We start from the raw sequence: 19,898 nt of genomic DNA, 5'->3' as shown, positions 1-19,898 counted from the left end.
GCTGCTCACATAAAGAGATGCATTGCAGTTTTGATGAGGCTGGAAAATGACGAGCAATGACAGAAAATGGGACTTGGTGATTGTGGGAGACAGGAGTGAGACTTCATGTGATTAGGTGCAAACTAAAGATGGATTGCAAGAGATTGCTGTGACTTGGAAAGGCGAGAGAGAGAATGGGAACAAACAGTACTTCTCTCCTTTACTCATTTTTTTTTTTGGTACTGAACTCTTTGGGCTCGCCCACGACTGTCATCAAATCTGTAATTCAGAGTGCCAGCCGAGTAGAGGCAGATCCAGCACCTGATGGTTAGAGCACAAATAGTCTGTGCTCACTTCAATGCTCACATTCCACACTCGTCTTACTATAGAAATGAAAGGAGGGCGAGAGCGTATTCACATTTATTGTCACATTCTATCTGATTAATAATACACCAAAATGCAGAGCTGGAGCTCCTTTACAATATGTACAGTATATTCAACCTGATAATATTAGGCTTTTAGGCCATGATTGGGACATATTATGCTCGTGCATTAAGAACATTTGAAGTTCAGTAAGTCCAACTAATGATGCCTTTTCACACATTCCTGGAAATGTAGTACAATTGTAGCCACCTGTTCTGTGTTCATCCGGCATATTAGAGCTGTAATAGAGGTTTTGGCTTTCCCACATCTAAATCTCAATGTATGAAACACTAATTTTCAAAGACACCCTCTAGCACCAGCACTTCAACACATTTTTCGGATGACTAACAAGTGATTCTTGGAGCTCGGTCCTGGAGCTGCTCCTTCTTCTGGGAAACTTTTTAATCGCCTTCCAGACTGGTTATTTCAGCCTGCCCACTATCCCCTAGGAGACACAGCAACTTCGTATACGCACTCCTGTTACACACAGAGAGAGAGAGAGAGAGAGAGAGAGAGAGATGTGTGACATTCAATGAAGCACATGGCTACAGAACATTTCTAGTATGTAACACCTGCTTATTGTCTAGACGACTTAAAAATAGTTGAAGGCGATGGATGCCGTCTCCATGGCTTCCAGCATGTGATTCATGTTCTCGCTCACCTCAAGGCGATGTTCTTGCCCAGTCCTCTTTTGTGCTCCGTGTTTCTCAGACTGAGAGACAGGTTGGGAATGAGGGCTCGAACCACGGCGAGATCTAAAACAGCCACGGTCTCCAGGACGCCGTACACCTGTCTGTCGTAGACGCCTTCGTTCTCCTCCACAAAGGACCTGAGAGCGACGGGATGGCAGAAATAGTAAAAAAAAAACAAAAAAAAACATGATGGATAAGCCAGGCGTTAATATAAATTAGTGTCTGTATCACAATGTGTGCATCATGTGTATATTTTTGTCTTATTATTTATTGCAAAATACCCACTGTGCAGAAATTTAAAGATGTAGAGAGACAAACAACACGGATCTAACGCAGGTGCTGATACACATTATAGTCAATTACCGTAAAACGGTGATCATCTGGTCGCACGGCCGCTCCGCAGACGCAGCAGCACAGCGCTCCACCACAAGCTGTAAGGCATCTGTGCTCGTCTTCCTCACTGCACATACAAAACAGATATTATTGACATCATTAGACGCGTGAGGACTGATGAAAACTGTGAGCATTAAGGATACGTTTGCGAAAGGCTGGTTGTGTGATCCTCGTACTTCAAGTCATTACGACGAAGAGAACTGCTTTATTTACATAACTCTGGGAACACCTGCCGGATTACATCATCGATACTTACTGATAGTACCCTTCATTCAAAAAGTTAGAATCTTCCTCTGTGAACTGTGGTCATGGAGACGACCCAACACACTCGTTTATAGCATCTTTTTCTTCCACCTTAGAAACATAGCCGAGGTGCGGCCGTTTATAAATCAGACAGATGCCGAAAAGTTGATTCCTGCCTTCATTTCTAGCCGACCCGACTACTGTAATGCACTTTTTACTGGCCTACCAAAGAAAACAACAGAGAGACTTCGGCTCATCCAAAACCCTGCGGCTCGAGTGTTAACCAGAACCAAGAGGAGAGAACACATCAGTCCAGTTCTGGCTGCTCTGCACCGTTTACCTGTAAGACCCAGGATTGACTTTAAGGTCCTCCTCATCACATACAAAGCTCTTAATGGGACGAGTCACATCGCTAACTCTCTGGTTAACTATGTGAATCAAGATCACCGAGATCATCTGCTGCTGGTTTATTGGAGGTTCCCAGCAAACAGCCAATAGAAAATTGGGGATTCAGCTTTTGTCAGCTCCGCTCCAAAGCTGTGGAACAAACTACCTGCAGATATCAGGGAAGCTGCTCAGTTAATACTTTTAAAAGAAAGCTCAAAACATATCTCTTTACTTTAACCTTTAATGAGCTCTTGAAGCTCTCTTGTACTGCCTGCACTTGAACTACTGTGCCTTTAAAATGCATATTGCTTATTATATTTGAACTCTATGTGTTTAATTTTATGCATTTGATCTGTTCTTATGCATCTCATTTCTTTTCTAATATTTAAATGTTCCTTTATATGTTTTTATGTCAAACACTGCATGTCATTTTCTTGCTGTAAAGCACTTTGAGCTGCATTTCTTGTATGAAAGGTGCTATACAAATAAAGTCTATTATTACTATTATTATTATCTTCCAGATTGTTAGAGAAGAATATTTGGAAGATGAACTGTTTGGTGCAGTGTGTCATACTGTACAGAGCCAGACTAATTCATTGGTCGGACAATTTTAATTGGCTGATATTGGCCAGATTTAACTTTATAGGAGTAAATGTTGTCCAGTATGAAAACACAATGCAAACAAAACGTTTACAATTGTTCTGTTTGAGGTATTTATAATTAAGAGTGAAGTTCACAGTTTTAATGCCCTGATGTCAATTTGGACTATAAACTTCATTGTAAAAATTCTGCCTCCATTTCACATCTTTGTCACAAGTGTTGGTTGTTTTTTGGTCAATAATATATATTTTTTTTACTTCCCAGTTTCTTTATCTGCATCAGTCTCAGGTGTATTGAGCAATGGCAGAAACCTGAGCTACACTAAAGACACAGCGAGCCACTGAAGGCTTTTTACTGGACAACACAGCTTTGGCAGCACTCAGTGACTTACATTTGAGAATTCTACCACAACGTAGAAAAGCTCCACGCTGTAATATTGTTAAACTCACCCTGTGGCTCGTTGACCAGCATCACACAGCGTAGCAGAGAGGGGAGGGGCAGAGTGAGGAGGGCGGGGTCAGAGTCCCTGTTTCGTCTCAGAAGCTCCAACAGGAACATGAGGACTGATGCGAGGCGAGGAGGAGGGGCATGACCTTTGAACTGCAGGAAACTCTGGCTGTAAAATCAGAGAGGGACATTTCCAATCACTTCAAGTTCTGAGGAAGAATTCCACCACAGATTTCAGAGGCTGTTTATGGAGAAACAGTGAAATACAAAACAAAAATGTGAAGATTAAAAGATTAAATATGAAGTAAATTGGTAAGTGTGGCAAAGTTTGATTTGTTGTCGTTTAGGTTGGCTCTGGAGTTTTTGATTTGTCAGGAGTCATGTCATAACCTGGATATGAAATTCATGTAAAAACCAGGTTGCACATCTCAGTAGAGACTTACCAGAGCACCTCGAGGATGGTCCTCCTCAGCGCAGCTCCCCGGATGGTTGCGTTGGCTTCGCAGGCGCCCAGAAGCACCGGGTGGTTGGCGATGACGCCCATGGAAGGTGAAGCAGGAAGGAAGTGGTCCAGGTATCTGCGGGTAACAGAGCGTAGCTGCTGCTTGAGGTAAGCCCCCTGGGACTGAGACACACTAGAAGCCATTGACAGACCCTGCGAGAGTGTAAATTCAGATCAACAGAGTGGTTACATTTCCTTTATAAACCAAATAACTTGTGCAATACAGCAGCTGTGCGTTTGTACTGTCCAAAAGATGTTTGTGTGTCCAGTCTATGTTGGACCTCACCTGTAGATACAGAGGCAGGCTGTCTCTGAGAGCTCTGTCCTGCTGTGTGAGGTTGTGGGGAAGCAGCAGCCCGTCCACGATGCGGAACAGCAGCTGCTGGCCTTTAGAAGTGGCCAGCAGGGGGCTCCAGTGCTTCACTATGCAGCCTGGATTCCACCGAAAACAGACAGTAGTGGAGTCAAATACACAACTGTAATAATCCCTTTCACCAGTCTGTGACTCCAACTACACTGAAGCTTTATGTAGTGTGTGATGTGTTTGACATGGACCGACTTGGCACCCACCAACACTCCAGTACGCCAGCTGCATTCCTTCTTGGTTCTTGCTGACCAGAGATGGTCTGATGTGTTTCAGGATGTCACCGATGTAGTCCAGGGCTCTGGTCACCACGGCGGAACGCTCAGACAAAAGCTGCAGTCCACTGTACACGCTGCCGACAGCCTGGCACCATGCGAGAGCAGATAAGGACAAATATTTATGCAAACATTTGCATGTACAGTAAATGCAGGCGGCCGTAGTAGAGAGCAGATGTGACTGGGATATACTCAGAGTACATTACATATCGTACAGGTTTATGGAAAGGCTTAGGCATGACTTTTACTTTAATATACTGCTACTGAATGTCTTATATGTAAAAAAAAACACATTAATTTAAATTACCTTGACAAACATCTCCAGAGCTGAAGTGGGCTCAGGCCTGATGGCTGTGGGTTGGAGGTTGGCTCTCTGCAGAAGACTTTCCACCTCGGGAAGCCTCAGCACCAGCCGGGTCAGCTCGCACAGCTGCTCCTCCACAGCCCGGCCTGCAACAATGCACAAACAAACACTGATGAGTCAAATGATTATGGATCCTATATGTGTTTATAGAAGGCACCAAGTAAATTTAAGATTTTCCCATACAAGGACAGAAATTTGGAGAATATATTGAAGTGACACATGGGGTCATGTAACACTTCTAAAAATCTCTCGGGAAAATAATGAGACAGGGTCCTGGATTGAAACTCTCATTTGGACGGCACACTGTCATTTTGTCTTTTCATCACTTAAAACGTTTTATCTTCTTGACATTTTCTGATGAAACGTATGAATGCGACTAAGGAAATAACATAATGTGTAAATGGTTTAAATCGAGCTGTATTACCTGTCCTGCTGTCAGTCCCGTCCGGGTTCTTATGAAGGTGTTGCTGCAGAACACATCTGAACCAGGCTCTGACTGACAGGCTTTGTGCCGAACCCGACGCAGCAACACTTGAATCACTGCTTAGCGAGGACACCAGCTCACTGGAGAAGACAGAGACAGGGAGTCACCGAACAGAAATGTAACATCTGCAGTTGTAAGTGGGTAGAGGGTTTACTGGTCTGACGTATGCTTGATTCAAATATGAAGGATTATCAAGCATTCAGTATGTGAGTGACAAGTTCCTTATGAAAAAAGACAAACACAATATGTAGAGGGGAAAGATGTGACTAGAAATAGGGGATGATATTTACCTGAGTGCACTTAACATATACACATTTATGCCTTATTGTGTTGAAGTGCTCACATGTTTTGTATTCTGACTGGAGTGGCTAAAAGTCAAATTTCTTTTTGATAGAAAACAGAAATGCAAAAAACGCAAATAAACACTGATTATAATAAAGTCCTTCCGATCAGACTTCATAAATCATGTTATAAATCACATATTAGCAAGAGCTCCCGCTGTACTGATAGAAGGTTTGACTGGAATCTCGTGGCAGTAAACAGGAGGTGTGTCCTTGTTCTGCCGTTACATTCAGGTTTGGCTCCTTAATATCATGGCACCATCTGAAGAGGACCTATAAGGCTGAACTAATCACGTTGTTTTGTACCCTTGAGAGTCATTTTGAAGATGCACAACATTTTGTATTCTGTTTAGAGGCATTTTCTTCATTATAACCGACAGTATTTTCACAATACCAAGGACGCTCCTTGTTTTAATTTATTAATGAGAGACTGTGAAATGTACCAACGGGACTTGTGGAAAAACAATTTTGTGAAGAGCTGAGCTCCACGATGAAGCTTTATAGTCGACAGGAAGTGACTGACCTGATGTTTTTACACCAGGAGTGATGAGATGTTTAGTGAGTGAGGTGAAGGCACGGGGGTGTGGGGGGGATCTGAAAGGCTGACTACCTGTTTTGAAGCAGATGGGGGAGGTAGCGAGTCACCAGGAGCGGGTTAACCATGTCGTCCCAGCCGAAGCATTGCATGATGGACTGGACTGGGTTGGGCTGAAGGTCCTGGGGGGCAGAACTGGGAAGATCAAAGGCCAGCAGGGTGAAACCTGAGGAAAAGGAAATTAGGTCAGTGCTCTGAATGAGTCAGATGATTTTACATGTACAGTGTAAAAAGTGAATCTTTAAATTTCATCCTTTGCATTTAAAATCCTCTAAAATCTTTCTCTTTTTCTAAAATAGCAACAACCATTTTAAGAACTCATTCGTTCAAATCTCATCCAGAACTCCATCTTCCTCCACGTAGTGTTTCCTCTTCCTCCCGGTGGGCGTTACTGACCTGCAGCAGCATCTGCCAGCTGTGCCGGAGGGGTCTGAGAGAGGCGTAGGCTGCGCAGGAAGGGGAAGAAGTGTGCCCAGAGAGCAGCTGCTACCGCTAGGTGGCGCTCTTTCACCACACTGGTGGTGGCGGGGGCCCAGGCCGGGGTGGGCGCTGACTGGACACTGCGCTGATGGACCCGTCTGGAAGGACACAGACACACAAGCGAGACCAGATAAACAAATCTACCCAATACAAAACCCAAACACAGCACTCCCTCTTGTGTACAAGACCCCCCCCCTCCCCTCCCCCCTCTCCCCTCCCCTCCTCTCAACTCCGCCCTCGACTTTCTCAAATCCTTTTGCTCCCCTGTTTCTCTTTCACTCCTCCTTTATGTGTTTTCCTCCTCTTCTCTCTTGGGGGATTACTGGATGTGGAGGTGCGCTGCAGTGCCGGGTGGAGGTGGATGTGGGGAAGGAGAGGAAAGGAGGATATTATAGGCATAGAGTGGAGCCTAATGCTGATCCCCTGTACACAGACTATACTTTGGCTCTTCTGGCTCATCCCTGGCCCCGGACCCAGACGCTACGGCAGCCCCACAGTGGCTGGCATTAGCTCAGATAAGCAGCTGAAGGAGCTGTAATCTCATTTAGACGGGAGATGATCCTTCTGTCCCCCTCATTCACCCGGATGGGGGTGCGGGGGAAGCGAAGGCTAAGGTGTGCCGGGGAAAAAGGAAAGGATAGAGGAACAAGCAGACGCCCCCCCCCCCCCATACACACACGCACACACTTCTATCCCACCCTCAACCACGCACTTCTACGGTGCACACGCACACACACACACACACACACACACGCACACACACACCTCGATGGTGCCTTCCCTTCCAGCAAGGTTGCATCTAATCCAGAGAGAGCTGAGACAATCGATTAGAGTTTGAATTCATTAGCCTCGTTACTACTGCGGAATGGGCCTTTCACACCCATCAGCCTTCATTGTACAAGACATCATCAGAGACCCCACTTAATCCTCCTCACTGTGGCTTCTTACGCCGTACACACAAACACGCACACACTCGGCAACATGCCATTAGGGACCATGGTTAACCCTTCCCACAGCTGCATCCGCTGTAAAGACACATAAAGCAGAAATACAGCATCCTAATGATGCCAGACACACACACACACACACACACACACACACACACACACACACACACACACACACACACACACACACACACACACGGGCAGCAGTTGAATTTACTCCATGTCCTCTTTCTAATTTTGTCCATGCCTTTCTCTGAATTGTGTGGATGTTCCTACATTTCTCATAGGACACCTGGCAGTATTTGTCCTTGAATGTGAAATAAAAGCCTCAATATCCACTAAAAGGTCTTAATGCTCACAAAGGGAGCCGCTTCACAGGGAGGCTTGTATTTTATCATGCCAAGGAGATGGGGATTAATTGTTTGTGCCGGAAAGGGATCCAAAGAGGGCGAGATGATGCCAGCTCACCTCATCAACTGGCGACACCGCTACCCTCCTCCCAAAGCAGAGGGTCATGGGAAGAAATCAAACTGAGGAATTATGCCTGCGACTGGCTTCCTGCCTCGGTGCCATGACGATGGCTATCAGGAGTGAATGTTCGGACCCTTCGCTGTCTCAACCGTTGGCAGAATAATTGTCTTAATGTGTGCAGATTCCACATGGCTCCTAATAGACATAATGATGCACAGGCTAAAGTTGCCAGTCTACATAATTACCCATTAATTGTGTCACAGAAAAGACATTAATCACAAAGAGATACAGAGAATTGCCAGGCCCAAGAATTATGTTGAATTTGGCCAGACGGGTGGGAAAGAGACAGCACAGTATTTTTGTATTTGGTTAAATGGGTCAGTGTGGTTCAGGCCACAGCACAGAGGGCCTCTGGGAGTTCTCTTCTTCTCTCGCTCCTTGGCCATTAATGTGCAAATGTGTGCCCTCCAACCCCGAGATCTGAGATGGGAAGTTTGGGAATTAGCGAAGCTAACGAGATACTGTGATATGGAAGCCTGGCATTGAAATAAGAAAGGGGGATACCTGGGTTAGTGTTTCACTTCTGGTGTGTGGACTGTTGTGTGTGTGTGTGTGTGCGTGGCAGGGTGGAGAGGGTGGAGCGTGTACACTGGACACTTACAAGAAACAGTAAGAGGGTTGGTAACACTACATTTGACAATGTCCTAATTGTCCTGTTTTAGCTCATTTATTAACCTTTTCAATGTAGTGGATGTATAAATTAGGGATAATACTTTCATTGCTTACTAAAACTACACATGAACACGGTATATACATTATCTCGGGGAGCAAAAACTGTTCAGAAATATTTTGCATGTTGAAAAATGGAATATGTACTCAGCAAAACTGTATCGAACTTCCAAAATGTTCTGGAACAGACTGAAACGTGTCTGGAGCACTGAGGATTGAAAAATAGCAGGTACTACATTTGGTATTAAATGTTTGCTCAAATTTATACTCTTATTAAATAAACCTGTAGCGCAGGACTTTTACATATAAACGAGGATCTGTTACATTCAAGCCCTTACCAAAAGAGCTCACACAATGCTGATTACACCTTTCACCGTCCGATTAATCTCTCTGTATTTCAAAGTATGTAGAGTTTAAATCTGGTGTCTGGTGAGACATTCCTGTGCTGGCTGGATGAATACATACTGAACGTGCTGAGCCGGCTAAATTCTGGTTTAATTCTATACTAACTTGAATGTGGATGAAATAATTCAATCATGCGGCTAACTGAATGGATCAAGTGAAACGAGTCATTCCACGGTGGGTTGTGACGCCTTTTATTTGATTCATCCACCGTTTTAGAGCTGCAACGGACGAGCCCAGGAGGCCGTGGCTGAGCCGATGACGTGAGCACGTGTCGACAGTGTTTTTGTAATTATTCTCAATGGCAGAAGTTGGGAGACCAGAGTTTCACTGCAGGTTTAACCTTCTGCTGCAGTTTCTGATTTAAAGCCGCTCTAATCAACATTTATATATTCAGCATGACTAAAATGACTGTGTGTAATGTGCCGTTTGTAGTGATGAATGCACAGATAATTATCAGCCAAATCTACAGCCATCCTCTGCTCCCTGGAGTGTTTCAGCATCTATCTTCTCCTTTGCTGTGTTCCAAAAGGCGTACTTACGTACTAATTGTCACTATTTTGAGTGCACAAGTGCGTTCAGACTGTCAAGTATGGAAACAAAAGCGTTTTATAGAAAGTTTGGTTTCATTGCTAAAAGTAGGTTATATTGTACTTTACTGAAGGCAGTCATCACACTTGATTTCTCCCGTGCAGCTGTGCTAACATTGTCATCTTGGATACATTTGGGCAAAATAAATACATTGTTATTTGTTGTGCGAGATTTAAATGACATTTTCCTCATTGGTGTAACTGAGGATCCAAAAAGTTTAAAGTACTTCAAGTAAAGTACTTACTTCATGTAATTTTTAGCACATTGAATATGACCTGCTGTAATTATGCTACAAGTATGACTTGCTATATTATTGTTCAGGATTACTGTAAATGTAATGGCTGGCCAACAAGGTGACGGTCAGCTTCTTACCACCAGATTTAACTGAGAATCTACAGTGAAAGCTGCACATCAACACTCACTCCATAACCTTCCAGTCTCACCGGCTCTCTGTCTGCTGTCGCCTCTGTCCCCGCCTCTACCTCCCCACATAAACACACACTGTTCAGCTGTGGCTCTCTGACTGTCAGCTGGGGTCGTTTGTGTAACGAACACCCGTGTCCTGCAGCTGAACCCGTTCTGATGCCCTACTGACCACGGCCTCTCCACACCCACAGCACTCTGCCATCCTCATGACGACAGCAGGGTCCATGGAGGGTCCCCTGGGCCCGTAACTCTAATCAGGGCTCCAGCAGCACCTGGTGAGGTTGACCCGGGGGCCACTGGACCTCCTGAGACTAACAGGGGCCTCAGTGCAACACAGGTTCTTTACAGACACTCATTCCTGCTGACAGCACAATCCTCCTATTGTCAGTGTGAGAAGTGAGTGGACTCGGAGCTGGCTGGGAAGAGCAGGAGTGATCGCTCTCCTCTGCTGTAGCCACTTATCAGACTTTAATAAAAGCTTAGCTTGGCCTTTGCCAGAAAACATTTGTCTGAATGTGTCTTCTATCTGTGAGGGAGCAGCTATCAATGAATGATGAAAGAACGAGAGAAACTGAGGAAAAGTAAGAGATACCTGAGCTGCGCCAGGACGATCTGCAGGAAGCCCAGAGCAGAATTCAGCTCAGATTGGCGGCAAGCAGGCAGCAACCAATCAAAGCCTTCATTGAGCAGCTTTTCCTCTGATAGGCTGAGACTGGTGCTTGTCTCGAAGACCTCGGCCACGCCCTCCAGGTAGCAGCCGAGTGGACCCCAGAGGGCGAGTCTGCGAGAGACCTCCGTGGTCTTATTGTAGAACTCCTTGGCTGTTTCGTTAAAGGAGGAGGCCAGCCAGTTCGCCTGGGCACCGACATCCAGACCTCTTTCCTGAAGACAACATAAGAAGATCTATCAGAGAAAATCTTCTAATGATGGAGTTTGGAATAAAGATGCTACATTTTCAACATTTCCCTTCAAGATTAAATTCAGCAAAATAGTATTTATGCCGTGTAATGATAAGCAAACATACCTGAAAAAGCAACAGCAGTGATAGCTGCCCTCTCCAGACCAGGGTGCGGTGTGCAGGGGGGCAGTTGGAGGGCAGAAAGCCGAGCAGTTCGCAGGCTCTGCTGGCCACGTCCTCCATCTCCACCTGCCTGGCGACGACCAGAAACAACAGCAGGAAGTTCATGAGCCCGGCCTCCGACAGTTCCTGCATCTTCTTCGAGGAGAACTTAGAGTAAATCCTGGAAACATAAGGCAACAAAGGAAAGAGGAAGAACAAAGGTGTTTAATTAGGACACAAGAGATGGACAGCAAACAGGAAGAAGTGGTCAGTGACAGATTACTGTGTCTGCTCTTTGCTGTACCACTTAATAGAAAGAAAGAAAATGTTTATTTTTTATCCTACTTCAGTTGTTTCTTTACTTCCACTGACCAACTTGTCAGAGGTGGTTTGTTCTTCTGAAACCTCTGACTTTAAATGCTGACTAACTGAACTTTCCACCCCCCACTGTGCACCCCACCACCCGCCTCCATCACCCTTTCAGCTCCAGGGGAGAGGCTGGGCTGCCCGGCCTGTATGTGTGTGTGTGTGTGTGTGTGTGTGTGTGGGTGAGAGAGAGAGAGAAAGAAAAAGCAAGAGAGTGAGTAAGAATACAGAACCACCCAGCACGCTGTTAGATCCTGCGGGCACTGTGGAGAAATGCCTTTAAAGATCATGTTAAATGTCAGAGACACTCAGACACACAGCAGTGGGCGCTTGGTCCCTCTCTCTACAGCCAAACCAATTTACTGCAACACCAGAGAGAGATCAATAAAAACACACACACACGTACACATGCACGCACACGCACACACACACGCACACACACACACACGCACGCACACGCACACACGCACACACGCGCGCACACACACACACACACACACACACACACACACACACACACACACACACACACACACACACACACACCACGTTTGCTCGCCTGGCAGGAAAACACAGAAAGCTGGAACCCCCCCTCCCTCTTTTTCCCATCCCACCTCCGAAACACAGATGCAGCCCACACAGGTGAGCTGTTTGGGTCAAAACACAAACAGCAAGCATCCCAAGACAAACTCAGCGTAAGAAGTATGACTGATACCAAAGGAGTGGAGAAAAACGGGAGGGGAACTGGGAAAGACCAGGTTAACACCAAAACCAGCTTAGTTACACCCACAGAGGACTATAAAAGAAGAAGGTGGCCAAGCATGCAGTCAGAGCGCGAAGGGAGGGAGATTTAAATAGATGAATGGGTAATATGTAACAGGGATATAAGCAGCGCGCTGGGAGGCAGCAGTGGGGATTTTCTGTGTTCTCCCAACCTGTCTGTCTGTTTGTTTATTCCGGACAGCTTTTTTTTCTGGAGGCGAGCAGATGCTCCTAACTCCCGGCGTTGGAGATCAACATGCTCGCAGTCGATCCCATTAATGTGGTCGTCGCGGGTGTCCCGCAGAGCCCGGCCAGGAGTGGGAACGATGCCGAAACGTTGGAGCGATAGAGTCGGCACGCCTCGTGCCTCCTCAGGGGGAGGAGGTACTGGTGCTAGTTATGGTGGAGGGAAGAGGAGGGTGTGTGTGTGTGTGTGTGTGGTGGGGAAATCTGGACCTGTCCCAGCCCAGCCTGGCTGTTGCCAGACTTCCTACCACCCCCCCACCCCCAACCCAGCTCCCCTCTCTATCCGTGTTGGAAACCAACACAGCTTCGTTAAGGCGAATTAACCGCCACGCTCGTTAGCTAATTAGCCCCCATGTCTGCAGTGCTACTGAGCACATTCCAGACAGAGGGAAGTCATTAGGCGGATTTATCTACGGCTGCCTCTCCCTGGCACCCAGCCGGCCTGGGATATAGGATGGTCCAGCGCTCGGTTCTGATGCGCACATCAGCTTGTGCTCTCTCGTCTGTATTTTTCTTAGTTTCCTTCCCAAGCACACGTTCTCCTTTCCATCTAACGACCTCACACACTCTGGAACCAGGTCACTGCTCTGGGGAGCAGGTGCGCAGCGTGTGTGTTTGTGTATGCATCAGTAGGAGGCTCCTTGGGTCTGGCCTGTGCTGAAGAGCAGGTGGTTGACTCCTGAGACACCTGCTCCGCTGGTGGGCCTGAGTAAATATCAAAGACGCACTGGGAGACTGTGGTGCACCTGGCACGCACACAAACAAGACTCTAATGCATGATAGTTTGCAAACACACATGCTGTGTGTGTATTCATGCAAGCATGTACCTACACAAAGATGTACGCAAATCCAACCAGCACTTTAAACACATCTGAGGATCAAGGGGGAAAAGGAATCCTATAAATCCTATCCCCGATTAGAAATCATTTCTGAAAGACTCGGATCCAGAATCCCACCCTATAGTGTTGAGTTAGCTGCTTGGTTGCTTTTCAAGGGGGGAGCAAATGGAAAGGAGTGAGAACTACAAAGCTTCCCAGCGTCCTCTCCATCCTTACCTCCCTTTGATCTGTCTCTGGGGGACTCCACCAGCCCTGTCCTGGGCGAGGCACAGGGCCAGCACACGAAGGAAGATGTGGAAGGAGCTGGCAGAGCGGTATAGCTGGGTGTGTCCCAGGGAGCGGAGGGGAGGGGGGGAGCAGCAGCTGCTGGCCTGCTCCAACAGAGCTAGAGGCGTCTTGCACAGAGTGCCCAGGCCAGACATCCCGAGCCAGAGAACGGTGAACGAAGCACTCTGGAGAGGAGTGACAGAGCAATAATATAACTGTAGAGGCCTTTGTTAATGTGCTTGCATGACCTTCTTAATCACATGACACATTACTAAAAGTGTGTTGAAAAAAAGAAGAAGCAATAACTATGATGCAACACAACAAATGACAGCAGCAACATGACACATCTCAAAAAGTGGTGGTGGAATACAAATAAGTAAAATAACGTAAAATCAAAGTGGTCTAATTGCAGCAAATATACTTAAACTAGAGCAGCATATCAAGTGTAATCAACTTTTATTGATAAAGTAATCCCAGTATTTGACTTCCTTGTTTCCTTTCCTCACCAGGTTCCTGCTGTAGTACTCCCACAGGGTGGAGACGGCGTTGGTGCTCGGTTCCCAAAGCAGACACAGACTGAGACAGCAGTGGACGTGCATCCTGACCCTCTCCTCTGCTAGACCTGCCTGTTACACACACATAGAAGTACTGTTCAAATGAATATTACAAATATATATATATATATATATATATATATATTTTTTTTTTTTTTTTTTACATGACTTCAAAAGGCTAAAGTTTAACTAGAAACATTGCTGACCTTGGGGTTACAAGTTAACTTGAGCAACTCTTCCACAAAAGTCCAGTTATCGCCCAGATGTTTCTGCAGGTGCAGATGAAAAAGATTTTACATTTAAAAACAACAGCAAACAACACACAACACTGACTATTATTAATCATACTCTATCTAAAGAATGTGGTTAAAATGAGCAAAAATTAAATATTTCAGAACTGAAAAAGCTTCTTGTTTGAGCGCTAAAATGTCTTCAAAAACTGCTCAACTTCAGTTCAATGAAGAATACAATTAATCATTGTTGTCTTAATATTGCATTCGTGAATGAATTAAATGGGGCACAAATAACAGAAATGGGGTTCTTGGAACACAATATTTTTGATATAAGGTTTAAGATCAGGGTTCAGTCCTTCGTACATGTGGATAAATATGAGATCATATGTAATTAGTTTAGTTTGAATATATGTTTCAAATACTAAAAAGATAACATAAAACAAAACCAAAGCCCCCTGATGAAATGATCTGAATTCCAAGTCAGACATACATCGCTCAGTATTTTACAGTCGTTACCCTGCGAAACCTTTTTATATGCCCAGGATCATTTGCAGCGTGACATCGCACGGTATCAGTGTTGTGACTCTTTGTCTCTTACCTCTTTCTGGGCCGTTCCGTTCCGACTGTACTGTCCTAACATTGCTAAATGAGTGACGAGCCACCAGGTGAATCCCAGAGGGTCTTTACAGTGTGTGGGCAGACCACTGAACTGCTCTGCTATGGGCCGCCCTGAAACCAGGGGCCTCAGCAACGAATTCATGTAGCTCCAGAAGGACTGGAGGGAACACACATTGGTTAATTGAATACAGACAGAGTCTTACTTTATCATGAGACTGTTAATGTGTGTATTTGTGTTACCTGTGTGTGCAACACTTTTTTCCTGTATTCCAGAAGGTACATGAGCAGGACCCACAGCTCTTTGGTGCAGGTGCAAAGATAATGATGGCTGCTCAGTGCCTCTGTAGGCCTCACCTAGAAAACAACAGGATATATTTAACACAGTAAACTGAAGCTCTATTCTACACCAAAGTATTTTATCACTTTTTAGTATTTGTGTTTGCTATCTGCAGCTGCTGTCCAGTTTCTGCTAAATGTGGCAATTATATCAGCACGACTGCTCTATTTTTCTGCTGAAGAAATACCGCTGGCACACCTGGTGAGAGGCAGCGAGCCACCCACCTTGCTGTATTTGCCTATGGCCAGACCAGTGAGGTCACACAGCAAACTGCACAGGTGTTCCTCAAACAGACTGGTATCGGTCAAGTTCTCTCCCGTCAGGTTCACAAACTGGTGGGCGTACACCACCTGGCCTGCAGAGAAGAACGAGGGAAATCACAAAAAGCCTGTTTCCACCATAATGACTCAATATTATACACACAATCCCTGTCTCACATTTCAATATCTTCATTTCTCATCCTGTCGGAGTACTCTGATATAGACACATTACCTTGCATCTTGTGACCAAGCAGGTGAAGGATCTCCAAGACAGACCAGTGGACGTCGAGATGAAGGTGCAGCAAATGCCAGGAGGGAGAAAAAATCTGTGGGAGGAAGGCCAAAAAAAATTAAAAAAATGTTCAGTGTCAACAGGATAAAAATATGCAGGATGGTGGAAGTTGTGCCAAAACTGTGGTCACTAAAGTCATTCCTCAGTTGATATTTGCTTTGTAAACCATAGGTTTAGTGATGTCATCCACACTTTTTGCTGCACTTCCAAAGCGCCATCTTATTTACATTAACACATGTTGAGTATTACGTCTGTGCTAGAGTCCAATCCACTAGACAATGTGGTACCTTTCCCCGATTCTGCATGGTGAAGGCACTTTGAACATTAGCAGGCAGGTCTTTGAGTCGTCCTACGAGGAGAGTGATGCCAAACAGCTCCTCCAGAAGAGCAGAGGGGAACTGAGCCTCCAGCTCCTCGTAAGGGTGCGAGTGACCTGCATCCAGGGACGTGGAGGGCTGGACATATCTGAACACACACAAGACATGCACATTTAAATAAACACAAACAAATAGCAGTCAAAGCTGGGGGATACCTGATGCCACTATTATACATGGAAACAAATGTTTATGAGCGTGGACATTAAATATGTTGAATTACCTGTGCACGAAGACTTTGACATACTGAAGGAAGGACACGCACTGCTGTCGAAGGTCTTCTGCTTCATAGTGGAGGTTCCCTGCTTGACCTAAGACACAAAAGCGATGTTGTAGGGAGTACTGATAACATGTTCGCTGTATCAAATATCAGACATAACTCAACCACTAGTGTGACCTCAGTGAACTTTACGGTAAATTAAGTAGTTCAAACACACTATTGTACAATATATTTGCATACAAGAAAACACACTCAAAACTTCAGTCTCATTTGATGATGGTACAATACTGCAGTTCTTAAAATATACACTTTTTTTTTTTTATAAGGGGTAAAATATAGAATAGTATCCCTTTAAGTAGGGCTGGGCAATATGGACAAAATCAGATATCACAATATGTTTGACCAAAGACTTCAAGTTTAATATTTTGGTGATTGTTGGGATGACTATTAGTGCTTTCACACAATATGTATATAGTCAGATTGCTGATAAATAATCATCAGTAATGTGGATATAATGACTAAGTGGGTAAACACAAATAGTAGAACAGCTCAAACAGTCTGGTGAGTTCAGACAATTACATCACTTTACGGTAATGCAGTCATTAAAACCAGGAGAAGACAGAAGTTACGCCATATCACAGTAATACAAAATCCAAATCCAAGGCCACATTTAGTCATATACAGTAACATTAATATATTAATATCGATATATGGTAATTCTAAAACACATTTTTAACAACTTAGTACAGAAAACACTTCAGCTGACTTAAACTTCTGTCAGTACTTGTAGTTTACGTGACGCTTGTTGTTTTAAGCAGTTACTGGCATGAACTAAAACACTGTTAGCTGGACTGTGAATTGCATGCAAACGCAGACTTACCAAAGTCGTGTAAGCCGGACGGGATCAAGGTCTCCAACTTGTAAACCTTTTGCCTGAAACATAACAAAGAGCAAATAATGGATGTGAATAAAGTGTTGCGAACATTTTTCAAGCCACAAAAGGCATAAAAGAAGAATCTCTCTAGGAATGATTCAATTTGGAAACCTTTGGTGCAATGGAAAAGTGCTTGCAGATTAAGGTGGTGGTAGCACATGTTGACACCAACAGGTTTTTCTAATGCACACTTAACTGAGATCTGTTTTGCACCTTGACTTACCTGAACAGTCCAAAGAGTAGTTTTGTAGATTCCACCAGTGCCGTCTCTGTAACCCAGGGGAAGCCAAAGATGTCCACCGTGTCTGCCTCATACTCTGCAGGAGCCGGATCAAGATGCAACAGCAGCCTACGGAGTGGATATATTGACTACTGAGACTTTACCTGTATTTACTGTTTTGAGTAAGTGAGACTTTTGCTGTCACACCGTTAGCATGAAGGTGACTGCAATTTCATTTGTGGTGCTAAAAACCCCAAATCTAATCTTCGAATAAAACATATCAACATCAATATTTGTTTCCAAAATAAATTACCCCGGTAATGTTTTTTTTAGGCCGTGAAAACTGTTGACCTCAGAGTGAGGAAATATGGTAACAGTGAACTGACAAACATTGACTGTACCGTTTCAGGGAGCCTCTTGCAGTGTACCCCTCTGTGGAAAGAGCTCCAGTGGCGTCATCTTTGACTTCGGAGCAGCAGAAGCACGGTGGTTGGGCTGGAGTCAGATCACATAAACTGTCTGCTGCAAAGGGGGAAACTGGTGGGGTGAGGGACTGGCTCAAGTCATCTGCCATGCTGTCAGTGCAGAAGCAGGATCACCTGACAAAAAAAAAAAAAGCACAGAGCAGAGACATTATAAGATTTTGACAAAACTGAGGTCATATGTTGCAGTCAGTTCAGACAAAAATAACACTCATTCACACATTGTATTGAGATGATGTGCCATTTAAAAGCAGATTAAATGTAAGCATATTCCACATTTAAAGCAGCATAACTATTTTATATATATATATATATATATATATACTATACAGCTTAGGTATTGCAACAGATGCAGGGCATTACAATATAATACACAAAACAAGATTGCACTTCAGAACTGTGTACCCCTGAGTATTGTGCTAAAACAAACATAAGCAACACATTGTTCAGAGGACAGTTACGTACTTAAAGAAACTTAAGAGATGTCATATGAACAGACTTGTATGAACTGGTGTGGCATTTTAATGTTCACTTAAATAACACGGCCGGCTAACAAGAAAGCACTTCACAGGGCAGCTTACTGGACACGAGTGTCTGTGAAGAAATATTCCGCTACAACGTCTGATGACGTGTTTATGTGTTTGTCTGTAAATAAGTCAACATCATGACTATGTTCGCGTTACCTCGGCTAACTTCACGGCAGTAACGTTATGTCGCATGCACAGTCAGCACTCCTGTAGAGAAATCGGAGCTTTTCCAACAGGGGAACGAACACACTGTATCATCTCGTGAACCGTGAACCAATTGAAATATAGACCAACCTTGTATTTCAGCTTCTCATGCGGTGTAATATCGTATAAATGTGTCGCAAAGCGTGACGACCGCACAGCTGTTACAACTCCATTGTTTTGGATCGAGAGGCTCTCCCGCGCGTTCGCTCCACGCACGCGCACTCCCGCCCCGCGGCCGCTGATTGGTCCGAAGTTTCACAGTGGGCGTGGCCCAGTCCCACGAGCGCCGCGGAACAAGAGGTCTCCCTGCTCAGCACTTCCGCCGTCGCGTTGTTTCTCCAGTAAAAGTTTGTTCCAGTTGTGTGTGTTCTTCGTTGTCTCATTGTCGTTCCAGCTTCTTCATTTAACAGGTGTATAAAAGAGCAAATTGAATTTCTACTGTATGCCACCGACAGCGCCGAGCTCCCTCATGTAATTAAAAGCAGTTTAATTTGCCAAAAATGCCCACGGTGTTTGTTGACACACACGGACTTAACACAAAATATGTAAAATATCGGCCTCATTATCATTAAAACATATTTTAGCATACATATGTGTTGCTAATAAAAAGCTCGGAACCACAGCACCTGTTTCTTGCCATGGCTTCTGTTATGGGCTATTGTCAAGTCACCTGCCCCCCTCGGTCTCCCTGCAGGGGGTCCCGCCCAAATTAATACAAAATAATGCAGCGTTTTAAGTCGAATTTTAACCACGCTAACCCTAATTTCCATATGCAGATCTGTCTCTCCCAACAGTCCCTCTCGCCATCACACCATTTCTTGCATCCTAATGCATTCTCACATCTTTACAAAATCCCCCCCATTCCGCCACACGCCGTGGATGTGCTCGTTTTGTCGACTTACAAATCGTTAATTCTGCACGTTTGACTCGTCCGGAGAGGAGATGCACGACAGATGCGGCGTTTTGCA

General features: G+C 44.8%; 1 protein-coding gene across 1 annotated transcript; it reads right to left on the bottom strand.

Moving 5' to 3' along the window:
* Positions 1–392: 392 nt before the first annotated feature.
* On the bottom strand, positions 393–19,772 carry mms22l (MMS22-like, DNA repair protein). The gene is made up of 26 exons (XM_069143412.1): positions 19,021–19,772; positions 18,119–18,316; positions 17,721–17,846; positions 17,444–17,496; positions 16,567–16,654; positions 16,257–16,434; positions 15,910–16,003; positions 15,642–15,772; positions 15,321–15,434; positions 15,061–15,237; positions 14,436–14,498; positions 14,182–14,301; positions 13,625–13,860; positions 11,160–11,376; positions 10,728–11,017; positions 6,486–6,667; positions 6,105–6,255; positions 5,094–5,233; positions 4,613–4,755; positions 4,237–4,393; positions 3,953–4,098; positions 3,608–3,819; positions 3,167–3,333; positions 1,458–1,554; positions 1,064–1,231; positions 393–879 (listed from the first exon to the last, which is right to left on the bottom strand). Exons 2-26 carry the CDS (start codon positions 18,289–18,291, stop codon positions 804–806), a joined length of 3,699 nt encoding a protein of 1,232 aa, XP_068999513.1. The 5' UTR covers positions 18,292–18,316; positions 19,021–19,772; the 3' UTR covers positions 393–803.
* Between the last annotated feature and the right edge of the window lie 126 nt (positions 19,773–19,898).

The sequence above is a fragment of the Embiotoca jacksoni genome, unplaced genomic scaffold (assembly GCF_022577435.1).
Source record: "Embiotoca jacksoni isolate LCO1_2020_lvr unplaced genomic scaffold, fEmbJac1.0.p SCAF_11, whole genome shotgun sequence".
NCBI lineage: Eukaryota > Metazoa > Chordata > Actinopteri > Embiotocidae > Embiotoca > Embiotoca jacksoni.
The sequence above is the reverse complement of the archived record's forward strand: the minus strand, read 5'-3'. Positions and strand labels throughout refer to the sequence as shown.

Excerpts from the sequence above, each read along its gene's own strand:
- mms22l (XM_069143412.1), bottom strand. The coding sequence starts at position 18,291 with ATGGCAGATGACTTGAGCCAGTCCCTCACCCCACCAGTTTCCCCCTTT. Across the intron at positions 16,655-17,443 it reads GTCCGGCTTACACGACTTTG|GTCAAGCAGGGAACCTCCAC; the intron begins GTAAGTCTGCGT and ends TTTGTGTCTTAG. Across the intron at positions 14,302-14,435 it reads AGTTAACTTGTAACCCCAAG|GCAGGTCTAGCAGAGGAGAG; the intron begins GTCAGCAATGTT and ends TGTGTGTAACAG.